Raw genomic sequence first — 19376 nt, forward strand, 5'->3', positions numbered from 1 at the left:
ACACACACACACACACACACACACACACACACAGAACACTCTAGCAACCAGCACCTAGCAAATGACTGGATAACTGAAGTCTTCCATCGCTACTATATTATGCCTCTGTGGCATGGGATATGTTTCTCCAAACACCTCACCTATTTCTTCTGTCCAGGTGGTCCATAGTGTATTGTGATGACAAAGGCATTTCTATTTTTCTCACCCTTGATCTACAACCAAATAATCATCATGTTCCTAGTTTCTGGATTTCTTCACATAAAGATGTTCACATTTCTTCACCTTTTTATTTGATAATGACTGCCTAAAATCTTTTTAATACACTATTTCTTTTCAATAAATATACCCATCATCTAGCCTTGAGTTTCATCTGATTGATGATTCCTATAAGGTCAAATGTTCTTCTTATGTTAGAACTTCTATTGTCTTTTGTGTATTGCCAAGACTTTAGATATTTAAGATTTTGACTTCTTTTACTACTAGATACTTTCTTAGGCTTTGTGTCCTGTGAACTTGTAGGTATCCCACTCTTTATTCTGCCTTCGTTGCAGGTACTGTCCATGGTATCTAGGTCAGGCGATATATATGTAGGCAGTCCACCTTCCACCCATCCATTTTGGTTTAAAGTCAATTTCACTAGATTTGTAAGAAATCTGTCAAAAAAAATTCTAACCAGCTTTTGTTATATGTACTTAATCTCTGGTCAGGATCCTGCCATTGCTGTATTTTAAGCCTTGGAATAGAAGTCCAAATTCCATTCTCAGACCCTACCTTCTTGGCCAGATGTTCACTTCCTAAATTAATTTTTTTCATCTGCCTTTGTCTTTAATGGGCAGCAGTGAGGAAAATGTAGGCACAGTGGATAGAGTTCTGGGCCTGGTGTCAGGCTGATTCATCTTCCTGAGTTCAAATCCAGTCTTAGATACTTACCAGCTGTGTGTCCCTGGGTAAGTCACTTAACCCTGTTTGCTTTAGTTCTTCATCTTCAAAAATAAGCTGGAGAAGGAAATGGTAAACCATTCTAGTGACTCTAGTGACCCTAAATGGGGTCATAAAGAGTCAGATATGACTGAAAAATGAGTGAACAACAAAAAGAAGTAAGGAAAATGCAACCCATATCCCAGTGGTCTTCGGTTTTCTGCCTGAGACTTTGAAAATGTTAGTAATAGGTTATAAGTTCCCTTCTAGAGGTATCATTTGTACCCACATGAGTCACCAGAAGTGTGCAGTCACTTCTCATTTGTTTTGATAAATCTTGGGAGAACTTCTGTTCCATCTTGGATACACATCCTGGGTTTCCTAGAATGACAACAGCTGTTTTCATGGTTGTTATCAGATTGACAAATAGCTGCTTCAGTGCCCCTGAGCAGGGAATCACCAGCTATTCTTCCCTTTCTCTTCATCCTCTGTCCTTTACAATGATCTTTCCTGACAGCTTCTGCACCTCTGAGGGCAGGACCATGCAGCTTTCTTTGGTGTCAGGAAGTGACGTTTGCTGGTGGGAGGAAGAAGGGGGAGCCTGGTGCTCTGACTCTCTCTCTTCCCTGTGGACTCTGGTGGAGAGCGGAGCTAGAAATGTGCTCTCCCTTTAATAGATAGATAAATCTAGGCCTTTCTCTCTCTCTTTACCAAATTCTTATTCTCCTTAATAAATGCTTAAAAACCTAACTCTTGCTAAAGCTTATAATTTATTGGTGACCACTCATTAGATATTTTAGACAGACTAGCTAGAATTTTAGCCTATACAGCAGGTCACTTAACCCTCACTGCCCTGTAAAACAAAAACCAACCAAACAAAAAAGAAATAGAACACATACATCTACAGTAATTAAAATATCAGCAAGAAAAAGAAAAGATAAAACAATTGTGGCAGAAGTAAAGGTTGCAACCTCAGTGCCATTCTCTTACTGTATGCAATCAATTGGCTTTACCATTTTTTTTTTTTTTGTGTGGGGCAATGGGGGTTAAGTGACTTGCCCAGAGTCACACAGCTAGTAAGTGTCAAGTGTCTGAGGCCGGATTTGAACTCAGGTACTCCTGAATCCAGGGCCTGTGCTTTATCCACTGCGCCACCTAGCCGCCCCCTCCAGTTGATTTTTAAAAAACTTATCCTGCCAGATCTTACCAACTATCTTCCCATTCCCTTTTCAATCTTCCCCTTCAACTTACTGTCCTCAAATTTTTCTCATCCTTTTACATCCTGGTGATGTATTATTATTATTATTATTATTGTTGTTGTTGTTGTTGTTGTTGTTGTTATTATTTTGGTGGGGCAATGAGGGTTAAGTGATTTGCCCAGGGTCACATAGCTTGTAAGTGTCAAGTGTCTGAGGCTGGATTTGAACTCAGGTCCTCCTTCATCCGGAGTTGGTGCTTTATCCTCTGTACCACCTAGCTGCCCCTTTTATTATTAGTTTTTTAAATCCAGAGGTTGAAACTGAGCCAGGATCTGAGCCTAGAGACTGTTCTTCCAATTTTCCTCGGTTTTTCCCAGATTTCTCCTCACCAAATTTAACCTCTGACCTATGTCACCAGATCAAATCCCTCCAAGTTATTCATACAATTTCTTTCTCCTTTTTATTTGGATCCAATCCTTCTCTCTCCTTCTGATTTTTCTCCCAAACCATCTCCCATGGAAAACTGAGGTAGGATGTTGAGGCTGTGAGCCTGGGTCTGTGGAAGGATGACAGTAGGGAAGTTTGGATGAGGGTGGGGTTCAGAGAAAAGGCAAGTCGACCATGAGAAAGATCATGGCTTCTTCTTTTTTAATGTGTATAGGCACCCATTGAAAATGTGGAAACAGCCACTGTCACTGCTCAGGAGAGACACGAGGGCTTCATCTGTATAGTGATAGCACAGTGATTCATGGGAGATGATGAGGTCCCCAGGTGAGAGCTCTGGCAGTGGGAGAAGAGAAGAGGGTTCAGGATGGAGCCCCAGAGAACATTTCCATACGCAGTTGGGGTGAAATCTCCTCACACGCCATGGCTTTCCATCTCTGGCAGGGATTCCCTTTTTAGAGTGACCTGGCTGAAGCCTCTCATGCTGTCACTAGGAGCTTTCCCATGAAAAGCAGAGGTAGTATTTAGGTAACGCTTTAAGGTTTGCAAAATGATTAAGATGATCTCATTTTATTGTCCCTGCAAATCTCGGAGGTGGGTGCATCATTACTCCTATTTTACAGGTGAGGACACTGAGGTAGATGAAAGGTCAGAGACTTGCCTAGGTTCACACAGCTAATAAGTATCTGAGGCAATATTTGAACTCATGTCTTCCTGACTCCAGCTCCGGCGCTCTGTCCACTGCACCCCGCCCCCCAAAGCCTTATATGTGAAAACACCTTTACTCAGAGATATGCATGTCACGGGAGCTAAAGAGTCCATTAGATGGAATTGGACTCAGCTGTGACACTAGCGATGCACCAAGAATTCTGAGGGCCAGGGTTTGCCTGTAAGAGAGACCTCAAGCTGGGGACTTTCATTTCTCACCCATCACCTCCACCCCTTTGTGTTTTGTTTGCCCCATTGGAATGGAAGTCCCTTGAGGGCAGGCTTGTATTCTCAGAGCCTGGCACAGAGCAACTCTTCAAAATGCTTCTTGTCTTGATCTTTCCTGGAGAATTTATGTGCCATTAACAGCCGTGAGTAACTACCCATCTCTAGTTTCCTAAGAGAGAAATCCTCACAGTGATTCCTTTTTTTGCAGAATATTGTTCCAAATCAGCTGGGCATCAAATGGAAGTTTTAAATTAGAAAATATATTTTAGTTTGCGACTGCAAATTGGGGGTGGTTATTTTCCTGAAGGTGGACGAATGCCAGTCACTAGTTGGGATTCCCAAATTATCCACAGCAATCACTAGTTGGGGATGTTTCTGCCCCTAAGCATTCTTTATTTGTGTTCTTAGGAGTGCGAAAAGCAATAGAGGACTTGAGGGCTGGGGGAGGGGTGGGGGCACTATGTGACTCAAGCGTCAGCTGGAGAGGGAGCCAGACAGATGCTAATAGACTAAGATTTCGGGAGATTTAAAGACCGAAAGAAACAGGCTTCAATTTTTCTCACCTTGACCTTGACCTCAGGTTACATAGGAGATGCTGATTTTAGAACTATAGTCATTCATTAAGCCTTTATTAAACACCTACTGTTTTGCCAGACACTATGCCGAATGTTGGGGATGCAGAGAAAGGCTATAGAGAGTCCCTTCCCCGGGGAGGGGGAGCTCAGAGTCTGGGATGATAGAATTCCTTTGCTAAAATTCTATTTTGGGGCAGCTAGGTGGTGCAGTGGATAGAGCACCGGCCCTGGAGTCAGGAGTACCTGAGTTCAAATCCGGCCTCAGACACTTAACACACACTTACTAGTTGTGTGACCCTGGGCAAGTCACTTAAAAGAAAAAAAAACAAATAAAAAAATAATAATAAAATTCTATTTTGATGCCTTGCCATGGGGTTCAAAGGCTGCCTCAGGGGAGACCCACTTCTAGCAGGGCCTGACTCTTGAATCAGAGAGTCTGGGTCTGAATCCCTCCTGTGTGACCGTGGGCAAGGCTTCAGTTTCCTCAGATATAAAACGAGGGACAGACACCTGGGGTCCCTTTCTGCTCTAGGGCAACGCAATGCTGGGCCTGGGGAAGTGTCCTCCCTCCCTATCAGGGTGCGTCCAGATGCTAATGTGAGGGGTGGGACACGTGCCCCTGGGATCTCTCTGGGGCTCTTAGCATCTCCCACCAACAGCAGCTTTCACAGCCTCCCGTGGGCGGGTGGGCTGACAGGGAGTGTACTTGGCTCTTGGCTCTGTCAGCCCCGGGATTTGCTTTGTGTAACCCTCACTTTACTTCCCGGCTGGGTTGCCATGGAGACAGTCTCTGGGAAGTGACTATGGCAACGGAGCCGACATTTGTGCCCAAGCACCCGAGGGCCAGCCTGTGACACCAAACTGGAGCGAAGGCTGGCACAGGAGAAGGGTCCACAGGGGATGAGGAGGCAGGGAAGCGTGTACCCCAGCCCCAAAGGTCGAATGTGGGGGCTCAGCTCCCCAGGGCCAGAGCTTGTCCTGGGTGACCTGAGAGGTGGAAGGGCCCTTGGTGCCAAGGGAAAACAGAAGTGCCTACTATGTGCCAGGCCTGCTGGGGTGTCCCATGCCTCTGCCGAAAGACGTCCAGGGCCAAGGAAGCCCCTTCTTCTCCTTTGCTGGGCCCGGGACAGCTCTCCCCCGACTCAGTTTCTCCTGCATGAACCTGCCTAGAAGCTGAGAGGTTTGGTCTAGTTGGCCTCTGAGGTCCCTACTGGCTCTAGAGCTGGGATCTGAGGGTCCTGCCGGGGGTGGGGGGGTCTGGGGGGGGGTGTGCGCGCGTGTGCGTGCACACTGAGATTCCATCTATGGAGATGTGCCTTATTCTGTAAAGGGGCACCTCCAGATAAGGCAGAACGGTCACTGCGCCACCTCCCCACAGCTTGTCCTCTGCCCTTTGCCCTTCAGACAGGAGGGCTCCATAAAGGGCAGCTGTCCTCGCTTACTTCCAGCTCCGCCCTCTGTCCCTTCTCCCTGTCCCATTCCCTCCTCCCCCACCTTTCCTGCCCATCAGCCGGCCTTGATCCAGCTGCATCACAAGGTCGACAGACCACAAGACTCAGAGATCCAGTGGGCTTTGGAATCACCTCATCAATAGCCACCTCATTTCACAGATGGGGAAACTGAGGCAGAGTGCCTCCTCATTGCATGCCTGAGCCAGAGTGGCTCTCAGGACTTCAGACTTGAGGTTCAGACCCCTCTGAGGTTGACCCAGCTCCTGCTTTCCCTCTGAGGTGGCACGTTTTTTTTTTTTTTGGTGGCAATGAGGGTTAAGTGACTTGCGCAGGGTCACACAGCTAGTAAGTGTCAAGTGTCTGAGGCTGGATTTGAACTCAGGTCCTCCTGAATCCAGGGTCAGTGCTCTATCCACTGTGCCACTTAGCTGCACCCCCTGGGATGACACTTCTAATAATGCAGCTGTAAAATAGACTTAGGGGCAAGAACTATTTTTTTCCACTGAATAGCAATGTCGTGGTATGGTTTGTCTATGAAAATTGCACTTTTAAAATAATTTTTTTGTTTTTGTTTTTTGCCCATCAGAAGAAATATGAACACTAGCAGCTACAAAGGGAGCCTTTCTTTGTTCTTTTATTTGTTTTCCCCAAGGTCTTCTGTCATATTGCCCCCCCCTCCCCATCCCTGTCTCTTCAGGCCCTCCTGCCTCTCTCCTCTTCCCCAGCCTCTGGGCTGTAGCCTCCTTACTGGCCTCCCTGCCTCTGGTCTCTCCCAGAGGTGAGCCCCTGAATGACCCCATCTCAAGGATCATCAGTGGCTCCTGGTTGTGCCTCTGTGGGTAAATGCAAACCTTCTCTTTAGTTCTTATTCTCAGAGCCCTTTCACAATCTCTGCTCCGGCCTCACCCCCCACTTTCTGTTCCTCCACATGGCCTTCCATCTCCCACCCCCATGCCTTTGAACAGGCTGTCCGCCATGCCAAGAGTGCCTTCTCTTCTGCCCTCTGCTTCTTGGAAAGCCTCACTCCATTAAAAGCTCAGCTCAAGGGGATTTTCCTTGATCCTGAGTCTCCCAGGCTTTAGTGACCCCCTCCCAAATCACTCTGCAGCTATGTGGCACCCACAGTGTACAGGGCACGAGGCCTGGAGTTCAAATCCTACCTCAGACACTTACTGGCTGTGTGACCCTGGGTGAGTCTCATAAGCTCTGCCTGCCAGGGTAGTTGTGAGGAAGCAATGAGATAATCATGATAATAAGTCTAAAGTGCTTAGCCCAGCTCCTGGCTCCCGGCAGAAGCCAAGTCAATGCTTGTGTTCTTGCTTCCTTCCATTTGTATGGATCCTGGATTTCTTTATCTGTGAATGTGTCGCCTCTTCTTAGCTGGATGGAAGGTCCTTAAGGCACCTGCTGTCTGCCCCCGGCTCCCCAGTCCCGCCCAGTGTCTGCCTTTGCAAACCCTCACTCTTTGTCGGCTCATTCAGGCCATTTTGCTGGGACCCTGCTCGGTTGATGCCTGATGATGGTGCAGGGGCCGGGCACTCTTTCCAAGGCTGGGCCAGTGGAGGTGAGCTCTGGGAGGTCCCACCAGGCAGGTGAGCCTTCAGGCCTAGGCCTGGTGACCTTGGTTGCTGTGCCTTTTCCATGCACATAGTAGGTGCTTAATCAAGGTTTATTGACTGACTGACTCACTAAAAGCATCAGCGGCTCTTAGACTTGTTTTAACTTCTAGTAGATTTTTTCCAGGTTAAACCTTTACCTCTTAGAAGCATGTGGAACAAATGCTTCAAGAATGGCCATCACAGGACCGCCAAGTTGTCCTCCTCCTCTCCTCCACCCTCCTTTCTCCTTGACTCCTTCCTGGCTTAGCCTCAGCTCCCTGCCACATCTGCAGAGAGGACCCAAGAGGGGCCCCATGGGCTGGACCATGGATGCATTGAAGCTGAAACTGCCATCCTAGAAAGTTATCCGTGGCCTTCTCTGGACCTCCCCCCCCTTTTTTGCAGGGCAATGAGGGTTAAGTGACTTGTCCAGGGTCATACAGCTCATAAGTGTCAAGTGTCTGAGGTAGAATTTGAACTCAGGTCCTCCTGAATCCAGGTCCGGTGCTCTATCCACTGCACCACCTAGCTGCCCCCTGCGTTGGTTATTTTTGCAAAATGCAGATTAACAATAGCTCGTACCTGACTGGAGGGTCACCAGGTAACTCGTGTAAAAACACTTTCTGAACCTCAGAGGGCCAGAGAACCTTCTCCAGTGCTCATTATTTCCCTGCCTGGAATGCTGTCTCCTCATTCCTGCCAGATCATCTTCCCCTTCCTTCACAGCTCTGCTGGGGGCCCTACGCTGATGCTAATTATAGAGCTTGGAGCTGGAAGAGATTGCAGAGGTCATCTAACCCAACACCCCCAGTTTACAGATAAGGAAACTGAGGCCCAGGAAGGGAAGGTGACTTGTTCCTGTGATCAGAGGGAAACCAAGTTCTGGGACGTGGAATTTAGTGGGACTGACCCGCTTCTGTGGCTATAAAGAGAATTCCACTTTTCCCTTTACTCCCTTTGCTATATCACATATGTGTTTCCATGGAAATAAGCCCCTAAATACTGAGTCGTAATTTCTTTTTTTTGAAAAGAGACTAAAATGGTGGTTAGTCTTATATTATTGTAGGAATTACAGTGCTGACCCACTCCACGCCCACAAATTGCCAGGTGTTGGGGCTACCATGATGGACCCCCTCACCACGTTGTGCCTTCCTCATGTCCCCATCGTGCCAGGGTGTCCATTAAGACCCTTTGTGCTCACTCCCCTCGACCCAATGGTCAATCTTTTGTGTGTCTTCTTCAGTGTGAATTTGAGTGTTCTACACAAAGAAGAAACTTAAGAGCTGTTGAATGGAATCAATCAACAGTCATTTATTAAGGGGCTACTATGTGCCAAGCCCAAAGAATGACATAATCCCTCCTTGCAGGAGACCAGGGAGGGCTTGTGTAGGGTCATTCTGTGTGGCCAAGAATGTGACTGGCTGGTTGATCATCAGAGGAAAACTACATATCAGCCACAACCAGCAATGGCTGAGATGAGGTGCGACGGGTTGTCCCTGTGTCTCTCAGGTGGTAACTTTGTGGCCCTCTCAATAGGTTAGGTGCTCACTCACTAACCAATGGAACCAGCCACCCAATTCATCTCTTCCCATGATAAGGGACCTTTCGGGTCAAAAGGTCTGGGAGGCTCCAGAGATGGGGACAGGGACACAGAGAGATCCTTGGACACTGACCTCAGGATGCAGCAGGAAGGTTTCGGTACTTACATAGCGTTGTCTCACTTCTATCTTTAAAGAGGCATAAGAAGGAACACACTGAGACAGGGAAGAAATTTTGAAGGCGTGTTCAAGGAGGCAAGTCTGAGCCATCACCACAAACTTTTATTTCATGATGCCACGTTTAGAATGCAGGGGTTCTGGCCGACATGATGCTGGGGCTGACACAGGGATCTGCTTTCAATCTTTCCATAGATTATTTACAGAAGCACACAGAGAAGCGCTGTGATCAGCAGCAAACTAGTAGGAGTATGGCAGTCTTACACAGACGGGCAGGAGTCTATCCGCTTCCTCGAGGTAAGGACTGGCATGGAGCTGCCTATGCCTTTTGGGCTGGCTCAGTGCTACTGCTATGGGCAATGTTGCTGGAAGACCAGGCTTTCTCCCAGACTGGGGCAGAGCAGCCAAGCAGGTACTTACACAGCATCATTTCCCACCAAGAGGGAACATGGGGAACAATTTACTCTAAGTCAAGCTGGATCTAGAGGTACTTACCTCATATGGAATAGCAAAGGGACCGAATGCCCAGATTGAATTTAAACGTGCAAGGTGATACTTTAATTTCAGATTTCCCTCTTCCTAGGCCAGCACAGGGAGCAGGGAGCTCTGGCCAAGGAGCTGGGCCAAGTCAGAACACCAGCTATCGGTGCCACCATCTTGAAAATTCCAGCACAGTTATGGGCTCTGATCATCTCTCCTCTGCTGACCTCATTCTCAGCTGCCCCATCGCAGGAGAAGGTGGCCTGGCATCTCTTGTGTTCCTTCCTCTTAAACATTGCTGGAAAGGTGGCCAGGACAAGCCTCAGGACTGACCAGGCCTGGCATTCAAGGCCCAGCTTCTCTAAAGGTGTACATCCCCAGAGGGCTGGCCATGAGGTGATGATGGTGAATTTAGGACAACTCAAGGAGGTTGCTGTCATCTGGACTAATGGAAGAAGGGCCCACCCTAATGAAACCCTTACAACTGAAGTGAAATTAATGGCTAAAAAATAAAACTGGCATTTCAGATGTTCATTTACAAAAACACCACCAACTCCACGGAGCTAGGCACCCCAGAGCTAAGACAGTATCTCACAGAAACCTCTTACTCAGCATGCAAAGCCTTTAGTGGAGTATTTTATATCGTGATCAAGTCTGAGGATCTCATTAATGAACAGACTTGCAATAATCAGTCAAGAGGCATCAAATTCTTTTCTTTTTGCAAAGCTCATTTTCATTGTTTTAAGTTACTGGTCTGCCCGTAAAGACAGATTGTTTTAAGAATAAGAAGTTCTACGTCTAGATTTTTAGTGGTTACTTAAAAACAACCTAGCTGGAGGCTGTGCATTGCATGTGGTCCTTTTTCAAGAAAGAATAAATTATTACCAATAAATATTATGATACAGACATTCTTTCCGACCAGATTGTATTCATTCTAGGCTGTCACCTAAACAGAAAAGAGCTATTCTCATGCAGTACTCGACAGAAGGACAAGCTGCGGCCAGGTGCAGGGCATGCTGGGGAGAGTCATATTCATTGGAGGGCAGGGATACCTGAGGGACGGGCAGAGGGCGCTTCCTCTCCTAAGTGTGTGTGGGGGTGGCACAAGGGTCTCCTGTGATTTCCACAATGGTACCCGTTCGTGGGCCTTCGAAAGTCCAAAGTGCGTCACAGCCCGTGACATGAGGCTGTATTAGAATGAGACTCGACCAGGGTGGACCTGGACCCTTGTGCCTAGGGAAGCGTGCGCTTCCCCAAGAGCCACACCAGGTGCCTTCCTCACTGTGCCCTATTCCACGGGCCCCGTTGGTGTCACGGGTGGGCGGATCGCCCGCGAGTAAGTAAGTCAATAAATAAGTGAACACAGAAGACTCGAGGGCGGTCGATCCTCCTTGGACTTTCTGTGCCTCGAGAAGGGAATGGGAAGATGTGCCCACGGAGCGAGGAGGTGAGTCACGGCAGGCAGGTGGGGGCTCCCACGGACACGGACTGAGGACAGACAGAATGTGTTCTCTCCCGGCTTTTCATGTCTTCTCTTATCGCGGCAGCTGCTGGCTGCGAGTCGGTTTGTGAAGGCTTCCAAGGGGCTGCCCAGTCACTCAGCCATCCTTTCCGCCCCTTGGTGGGCACCTGAGCAAAAGAACAAGGGCCCCATTAAGGTTGGCTTCGTCGCTGGTTTCTTAGACAAGAGGAAGAGCGGGGTGGGGGGACCCAGCATTGAATCGGGAAGCCCCTCCCGGGCCCTCGGCCCAATGGGCACCCAGGGGGGTCTTCCTTGACAGTGTGCTGAGATGACACCTCATGGTCTACCTGACGTACCTCATCTCATTTGATCCTCACCGGGAGGGGCTGTGATTAGCCCCATTTCACAGATGAAGACCCGGAGGCTGAGGGAGATCACATAACCTGTCTAGGGTCCCAGAGCCAATAGGGCAGGATTCAAACCCCCAGGTGCCCTATCCCCTAATGACCCTCAGCATCTCCAACAAGTGGCCATTCCTCCTCCAATGATGGGCAAGTCGCTCCTACCATGCCCTTTTGGGGAGTTCTCTCAGCCTGGTCTTCTTGGCCCAGTTTGAATTGTCCTCTTGGCCACGTCCTGGGGGCCAGCCCCTCCTCCCCAGGTCCGCTGCCCACCTCTGCTCCCCTACTTCTCTCCTCTTTTCTAAGGCGAAACATCTCAGAATCCATACAGCAGGCTTGGGAGAGGGGCCAATCACTTCTGAGGTGCAAAAGGACACTGAAAGTTGGCACAGCCAGGAGAGTAAATGCCAGAGCATGGGACAGAAAGGCCAACAGCCCTCGTTTCCCTTGGTTGGAGCTGCCTGGCGTCCCTGGGGGATGGCGCACCATGCCCACTCCTTTAGCCCTGACGATTTTCTGAGGGCCAGGGCAGTGTGCTGACAACCCCCGAGTCTTCCCAGACCCTTTCCTTGCCAGGCTCCTTCTTTACCACTGGGCACAGGCCCTGGCTGGGCTTTTTACCTAAGCCTGTTTGGCTCCTGAGTCTATCTCCTGATGGCAGCCTGGGACACTGGGCAGCTGTCAGGCTCACTTGTGTCCACAGGGCCTTGGGGCAGGTGTGGCCATTACTGCTACTGATCACCAAGGGCCACAGTTCAGGATGAGCTGGGGCTGCTCAAGGGCTTCCTTGGCTACCAAGGCCACAGGCTTCTCCTGGTTCTCTTCCTCACAAGGGAGCACTCTGGAGACACGGGGTTTTCAGGCTTAACTACGACCAGTTCTTTCACCCCTTTGGCTTCAAGAACTACTCACCAGGAATAAGGAAGAAAGCCCCCAACAGCTTGTGACCAGAAGACACAATTAATTGTTAGATTAAGAGAAATGCGAGAGGCCACTCACTAACAGACCTGGGCAATATCGGGAGCTGGGGCTGCTCCCTCCTTCATTCAGGCAGACCCTTGGCTGGGCACTGGGTGCTGAGACAGGAGACCCTGTTGCAGCCCTCTTCCCACTGAAGGGGTTCCTGAGGACCAAGAGAGAGCCCCTCAAGTAAAGGATGGGGGGGGGCTCCTATTTCTTCTGCCAGATCCATCACCATAATAACAATTCTGGGCAAATTGCTGAGCGTAGGATGGTTGTATGAGGCCGTGGAAAGAGCACAGAGTTAGTCCTGGGTTCAAATCCTGGCCATGCCAGCATTAGCTTGATGCACTTGGTAGCTAGCTATGCTTAGCCTTAGTTTTCTCCCTGTAACATGGGGACAACAATACCTGCCCAGCCTGGCAATGTGGGTGGAGTCCTTTGTCAACTCACACACACTGTAGAAATGTCTGGGATTATTGGCTCATAAATCTTCCTGGACAACACGAGACAAAGACAAGCAAACTGGGCTGAACTGGACTTGTGTCCATTTACACGTGGAGAGCCCACCCAAAGTTAAGAGGCCCTTCAGGTCACCCTGGATGCCACAAAGCCTGCGCTAAGTCTTGGCTCAGCCCCTCTACCTCCTAAAGAGCTTCCACCTCCAGCAAAAATCTTCAAAACGATGCCCCCAAACTGGGTCAGTCAGTATTTGTTATACCTTAAGTATGGATGGCCTTGGGCACATCACCAGCCCTCCCTGCACCTCAGTTTCCCCTTCTGTAAAGTGAGGGGTGTGGCCATGGTGGGCTCTAAGATTCCCTCCAGCTCCCAGGCCACGATCTTATGATTGCACATACTGGGGCAGGCATTCAAGGAAAAAAAATCAGTGTTATTCCTTAAATGGACTATCCCTACTCCTTCAGGAAACAGGGCTCAGACTTTGGAAAGATTTTTAGCAAGAGTTGAGATAAACACGGTTTTCTTGTCTGCCACCAGACCAGCCTTTCCCAAAGCACTGTGGTTAGCTTGGTCTTAGCCAATGGTGATTTTAATAATAGGTCGGGGCTCTGACAGATGAGGTCTAGGTATGAATGGCAACATCTCTTAGTTATAGAGACACCCTGCAATGGAATCTCAGCTTTTTAAACCCAAAGGTGAGGAAACCATCCCATTTCCTCCGGATACTGCCTTAAGTCCCACTGGTGCCAAGACTTCAAAGGCCAGGGCTGTCCCCTGCATGGTCAGAGGTAATCTCAGACACCAGGGACCCGAGGCACTGCTGGGTCCAGTGCCTGCCTGTGACCCCTGCTGGGACCATGGCCCTACTACAGGGAGATAGCGGGATGAATCAGCTCTATACTGAAGGGCAGAACAATAAATGGGCATCAGGTATGGGTAGGCAGCATCTGGCACCATCAAGTTGTGGGCCGGCCCATCCATGCACACCAACAAGTGAACATACCTATCTGCTGTGGAGTTCCTTCTTCAGGCAGGATTTGAAAGTGGTGTACCTCTGAAGCGTTTTGTAGCCCTGGGAAGAGGCAACAGAAAAAGCAGCCAGAGCAGACCACCAGGGCGAGAGGCCCGAGGACCAGGGCATGAAAAGGCAAAGCAAAGAGGGTCAGTGGTGAAGGGTCAGAGGCTCTGGCTGAGAAGCCAAGGGCCGCCCCCCCCCCCAACTGTCTTCACAGTCCACACTCTTCCCCTAACACTGAGTGGGTATGTTGAGTGCCTGGCCTGAGAAGGGATGGGGCCACCATCACTGTCACCATCACCATCACTGTCACCATCACCATCACTGTCACCGTCACCATCACTGTCACCACCACTGTCACCGTCACCATCACGGGTCCACTTCTAATTCCCACTTCTGTCAATGGATGAGTCTAGATGGCCATGAAGAGCTGTTTCTTGGTTACTTCACAAAGCACTTTCTTTCCTTCTTGTATCGTTGGCACCCCCAGAAAGGTATCTGCCTGTGTCTGTTCCCTGAGTCCTGCTCCAAAACCACCTCTGAGACCCACTTCTCAGGAAGGGGGAGGAGAGAGAGAGAGAGAGAGAGAGAGAGAGAGAGAGAGAGACAGAGACAGAGACAGAGACAGAGACAGAGACAGAGACAGAGGAAGGGAGAGAAAAAGATGGGGGGAGAGGGAGAGACAGAGATGGAGAGGGAGAGAAAAATGGGGAGAGAGGAGGAAAGAGGGAGAGAGATAAAGCGGGGGGAGAGAAACAGAGATAGAGGAGGAGAAAAAAGCAAGAGAGAGGAAGGAGAGGGACAGAGAGACAGAGAGATAGAGGGAGAGTAAAAGGGGGAGAGAGATACAGACAGAGACCGGGAGAAGGGGGAGAGGGAAAAATGGAGAGAAAGAGAGAGACAGAGACTGAGAGGGAGAAAAGGGAAGAGGAAGAGATGGAGGTAGACAGACAGAGGGAGGTGGGGGGAAAGGGACATTCCTTCTTGTCTGCAGGCCAATAACCGGGCAGACTGCACCTGTTTCAGGCCATGGGATAGGAATTACAGACAAGGACCCAGAGAAGGGGCGTGACCTTCTCCAACAGCAGCATCACGCCCGGCTGGAGACCTGGCCAGAGCTTGTTTCTGGGGCTGCCTAAGCCGCTCTTCATTGACCCCTGACTGGCTGGCCCTGCACTCTCCTTGCCTTTCCCAGAAGGCCTTCGCTGGCCCACAACTAAATTCACTCAATCTATGTATCCTCGGGGGGGCTCCTCCCCGAGGGGGCTTCCTCTTCTTACCCGGAATCCTCTTTGCAGCCGGTCTTTCATGATGCCGATAAATTCTTTGTAACTCAGCTGATCGTCTTTGTCCACGTCAAAAATCTTGAAGATGGTGCTCACCAGATGGGGCGAGAGCTTCAGGCCCGTCGCCACGTAGACAGCACGCTTGAATTCATCTAGGCAAAGGGCAGGAGCAAAAGCAGGGCTGTCTTGTCTGAGATGGGGAAGAGTTGCCCTGCCCACCCTCTGCTCCTCAGTTGAACTCTACCCCTTTCCATGAGGGGCACAGCTAACTGCCAACACCTCTCCCGGTCCCCTCAGGCCTCCGTGGCGTGTGTGGAAACTGAAGACCCTCACAGAGACCTCAAATATTACGACATTGAACGATGACTGTGCTGGGCTCTAGAGAGGGGATCATGAGAAAGTACTGCCCTTCTTTTGCTGAGAGGTGGGGACCTACTGGGGTGGAGTGCTGCATGTGGGGCAGCCAATGTATCTGGCAGATGCTTCTGCTGAGTCGTTTCAAAAACAACTCAGTTCTATGAGAAGGCTTACTGCGTTCTCCCCCCCCCCCCCAGGATGGGGTAGATTTGGAAATAAATGTAGTGATAAAACCAACAGGATCAATGCCTTTTTAAAAACAATGAAGGAGGACGGTGAAGTTCCCTGCAATGTATTATCTTTTTTTAAAATCATAAAAGTATCTTATTATTTTCTAGTTACATGTATAATTTTCAACATTTGTGGTTTTTTTTGGGGGGGGGCAGGGCAATGAGGGTTAAATGACTTGCCCAAGGCCTGGATTTGAACTCAGATCCTCCTGAATCCAGGGCCAATGATCTATCCGCTGCACCACCTAGCTGCCCCCTCAACATTTGTTTTTCTAAGATTTCTAGTTCCAAATTTTTCTCCTTCTCTCCCCTCCCTCCCACCTCCCCAAGACAGAAAGCAATCTGATATAGGTTTGTAACGATTGGAATGATGCCACCTGCTGGAGATTTACTGCAGGATGCTCTGCCATGGAGAAGAAACACGGGGTGTTTCCCTGATGAAACAGGTTATATATGTATAATCACATGAAACATATTTCTGCATTAGTCATGTTGTGAAAGAAGAATTAGAACAAAAGGGGAAAACCTCAAAAGAAAAGAAAAGAAAAGAAAAACAGTATGGTTCAATCTGCATCCAGATCCCACAGGTTCTTTCTTCTGGATTTGGAGAGCATTTTCCATCCTTTGGAATTATCTTGGACCATGCAATGTGTTATCTTAAGGAGCAAGGAAGATGCCCACACCCATTGTGTGTGAGTGTGAGAAAACGATTATTAATGATGGATTTCTAGGAGAGATTCAGACATCAGTTTAGTTGCTCTCTCCCCCTCGCCCCGGAAAGTTCAGCTCCTGCCTGGGATGAGCCCAGGGGAGCGAAGGAAATGCAGATTCTTTTGTTTAGTTAGGGGAAGAAGTGCACCTAGATGGAGGAATTTTAGCCTCTTTAGACCATCCTCAAGTTACGTCAATGGAAGTGAATGATGGCATCATGACCCGCCTCTCCCAAAAGAGGATAAAATCCTTGACCACAAGAGGCTAGCTCTCTCTCATCTCGCTCTTGGCTTCCTGGACCGCTCCCTTGGCTCAGAAAACTGTCACTTGGTGCAAGCTCTTAGGTTTTTAGGCCCGAAGGCCTTAGACTACGAGGAAGTTAGGGTTACACACGGTCAGTTCTTTACTGTTCTTAATTAATAATAAATGCTTTCACTTGAAAAGCACATGAGGTTCCGGAAACGTTCAGTTTAAGAAGAGGCAGCGGCTTGAAGACTGGATGAAGGCCGACCCCTGGGGAGCTCTGCTAGGAGGAGGGGCTTTCCTGAGCCCCCTCGCCCTCCCTCCCTCAGTGCTCACCCATCTGCACCCCTCCTCCCAATCCTTGGTCTTTGTCTGCTCCAAGGCTCTGGTTGCTCCCACTTAACCCAAGCGTGAAAGTGAGGCCGTGATTTGGCTTTTCGAGGTAAGAATGGGCGCTCTTTCTGGAAGGTTTCAAAGCTTTCCTGCAGCGGTTTTACCTGAAAAGACGAGCACCTACCTTGCCCTATGGAACGACTGGCAAAGTTGTACATGTTCAGTGCAATCGCAAAGTCCTCCAAGTTGTTCAGGAACTGGAAAAAGGACCGGAATTCATCGAATGTGATGCCCTGCGAAAATGAAAGCCTGTCACTGACTGCGGTGCCGCGAGGGTGGTGTCCGGCACCCCGGGCAGTCTCCTTTCTGGCCCCCACCGCCCAGCAGCGGGGACAGGTCTCCTGCCAACCTTCCTGCATCATGGATGTTCAAAGCAGACTTTTCAAGACAGACCCTTGGAAACATCTGCGCTGTCTTATTCAAAACGGAATAGGAAGCTCTTTCCACACATTTCCATTAACCCATAGTGGATGGAAATGTTTTCAGAACACTTGACTGAAACCAGCAAAGCTGTTTTTAAAATAAAATGGTTCCAGGCAGCTAGGTGGCACAGTGGATAGAGCACCGGCCCTGGATTCAGGAGGACCTGAGTTCAAATCTGGCCTCAGACACTTGACACTTGCTAGCTGTGTGACCCTAGGCAAGTCAATTAACCCCAATTGCCTCACCAACCCCCCCAAAACAAAACCCCCCCAAATGGTTCAACCAAGGTGATTGAATAAAGATTCAATGATTAATTTGATGATTAATAACATTACATGTGCCATCAGCATCAATGATTAACTTTGACAGAGAATGTGTTACCCATTAAGATGGCATCAAGTAAGATGATTTTGGATTCCTTTGGAAACTCTGCCTGTGTAGACTTAACGTTATGCCACAGGTTGATGATAAAGCAAGATTGAAATCCCTCTCCCACCTCAAAGGTCTTTGCCATTTGTCTAATCCATGGACCGTCTAAAATACCCAAAAGGTGTCTTACAGGAATCTCAAACTCCCACCATACTCCTCCAGTCCTGAACACCTCATCCCTCCGAAGTAGGAGAAATTGAGAGGAATGGGCCAAGTGACTGAATCGAAATGTGTGATCCCGATGCTGCATCTCCAGTCATGGGACTTGGAACAGACGAACCTTTGGGGAAAGTTCGCACCAGCAAAGAAAAAAGGCGTGGCAGCCCAGGGCTCAGCACCTTGGGTGCCATGGTGCCCGGGATGCTCGCCCTCCAGGCTCCCTCCCTGTCACTTCCCAAGATGCCGCTGCTTTCCTGTCCATTTTTTGGTTTATGTGGAATGCTGAAATATGGAAGGCTGAGGGAATGGAGGAGTTGGGAAGGTGAGGCATCAGACAGAAGTGATGTAAACGGTGTTGTCACTGTCAGAAAGGCAAGCTGCTCTGGGGAATAAGAAAGCCCAGGCTGTAGCAGAAAGCCTGATGAGGACATGGAGACTCCATCAGGACTGGGCTCTAAACATGCCCCAAGCTCAAGGAGGACCACCAGAGCCGGGCAAGATCTCCCCGCGTGGGAAGGGCGCTCTGGTGATCCAGGAGGCTTAAGGACAGGCGTGTGCCTCGTATGCCAGGAGCTCAGGTGTGCCTCCAGGTGAGCTGGGAGGGTCCACAGTCACAGAGGCTTCAAGACCCTGCCACGATGAGCCGATAGTGCCTTCCCCTGAGGGACCGCGGGAAGGAGGGAACGCTGTCTCTTTGCTAAGGGGGCAGTCCCAGTCAGAAGCACTGGGGCACCAAGAAGAGCAGGCGGTTAGTATTTGATGATGAGAAGACCCACTAAAAGCTGCTCTAAGCCTTTGTCATCACCCCCATCACTGCCAGAGACCCAGAGGGGGCTCCCAGCCAGAGAAAAAGCTAATAATGCCCATTAAATTTAAAAGTGTGCCCTGCATACAATCTTGTTTTCTTTCACAGAGCTGGTTGTTAAATATTGATCAACACACTGCTGCAGACCATAAACAATGATCGAAAACCTAAGGCAGGTGGCAGCTAGGGTGGCCCAGTGGATAAAGCACTGGCCCCAGGGCCAGTGCTAGCTGTGTGACCCTGGGCAAGTCACTTAACCCTCATTGCCCTGAAAAAAACAAAAACAAAAAACCTAAGGCAAAGCTCCCATGGAAACAAAAGAAGGACCCTCCCTTAAAATACTATCTCTAGGGGCAGCTAGGTGGCACAGTGGATAGAACACTGGCCCTGGATTCAGAGTCTCTGAGTTCAAATCTAGCCTCAGACACTTGACACTTACTAGCTGTGTGACCCTGGGCAAGTCACTTAACCCCAATTGCCTCACACACATACACGCAAAAAAAAAAAAAAAAACAACCAAAAAATAATAATAAAATACTATCTCTAAAGAGTTCCCCAGCAGGCTTCTGTAGTGCTGTGACTATGCCCTTCCTGTCTGTCACATAGCAATGTCACCATTGTTACTAACATAATTTTTTTTTTTTTTGGTGAGGCAATTGAGGTTAAGTGACTTGCCCAGGGTCATACAACTAGTGTCAAGTGTCTGAGGCCGGATTTGAACTCA

General features: G+C 49.1%; 1 protein-coding gene across 2 annotated transcripts in view; it reads right to left on the reverse strand.

Annotated features, from left to right (window-relative positions):
- Nucleotides 1–8889: 8889 nt before the first annotated feature.
- MICU3 (mitochondrial calcium uptake family member 3) overlaps nt 8890–19376 on the reverse strand; it is a 93189-nt gene continuing 82702 nt past the window's right edge. For both annotated transcript variants that reach the window (XM_043970940.1, XM_043970939.1), the window contains 4 exons: nt 16961–17069; nt 14897–15054; nt 13605–13673; nt 8890–10945 (listed from right to left, as the gene is read on the reverse strand). In XM_043970940.1, coding sequence (XP_043826875.1) covers nt 13605–13673; nt 14897–15054; nt 16961–17069 — 336 coding nt within the window. In that variant the 3' untranslated portion in view covers nt 8890–10945. The remainder of the gene's footprint in view (nt 10946–13604; nt 13674–14896; nt 15055–16960; nt 17070–19376) is intronic.

Source organism: Dromiciops gliroides, chromosome 6 (assembly GCF_019393635.1).
Source record: "Dromiciops gliroides isolate mDroGli1 chromosome 6, mDroGli1.pri, whole genome shotgun sequence".
NCBI classification, from domain to species: domain Eukaryota; kingdom Metazoa; phylum Chordata; class Mammalia; order Microbiotheria; family Microbiotheriidae; genus Dromiciops; species Dromiciops gliroides.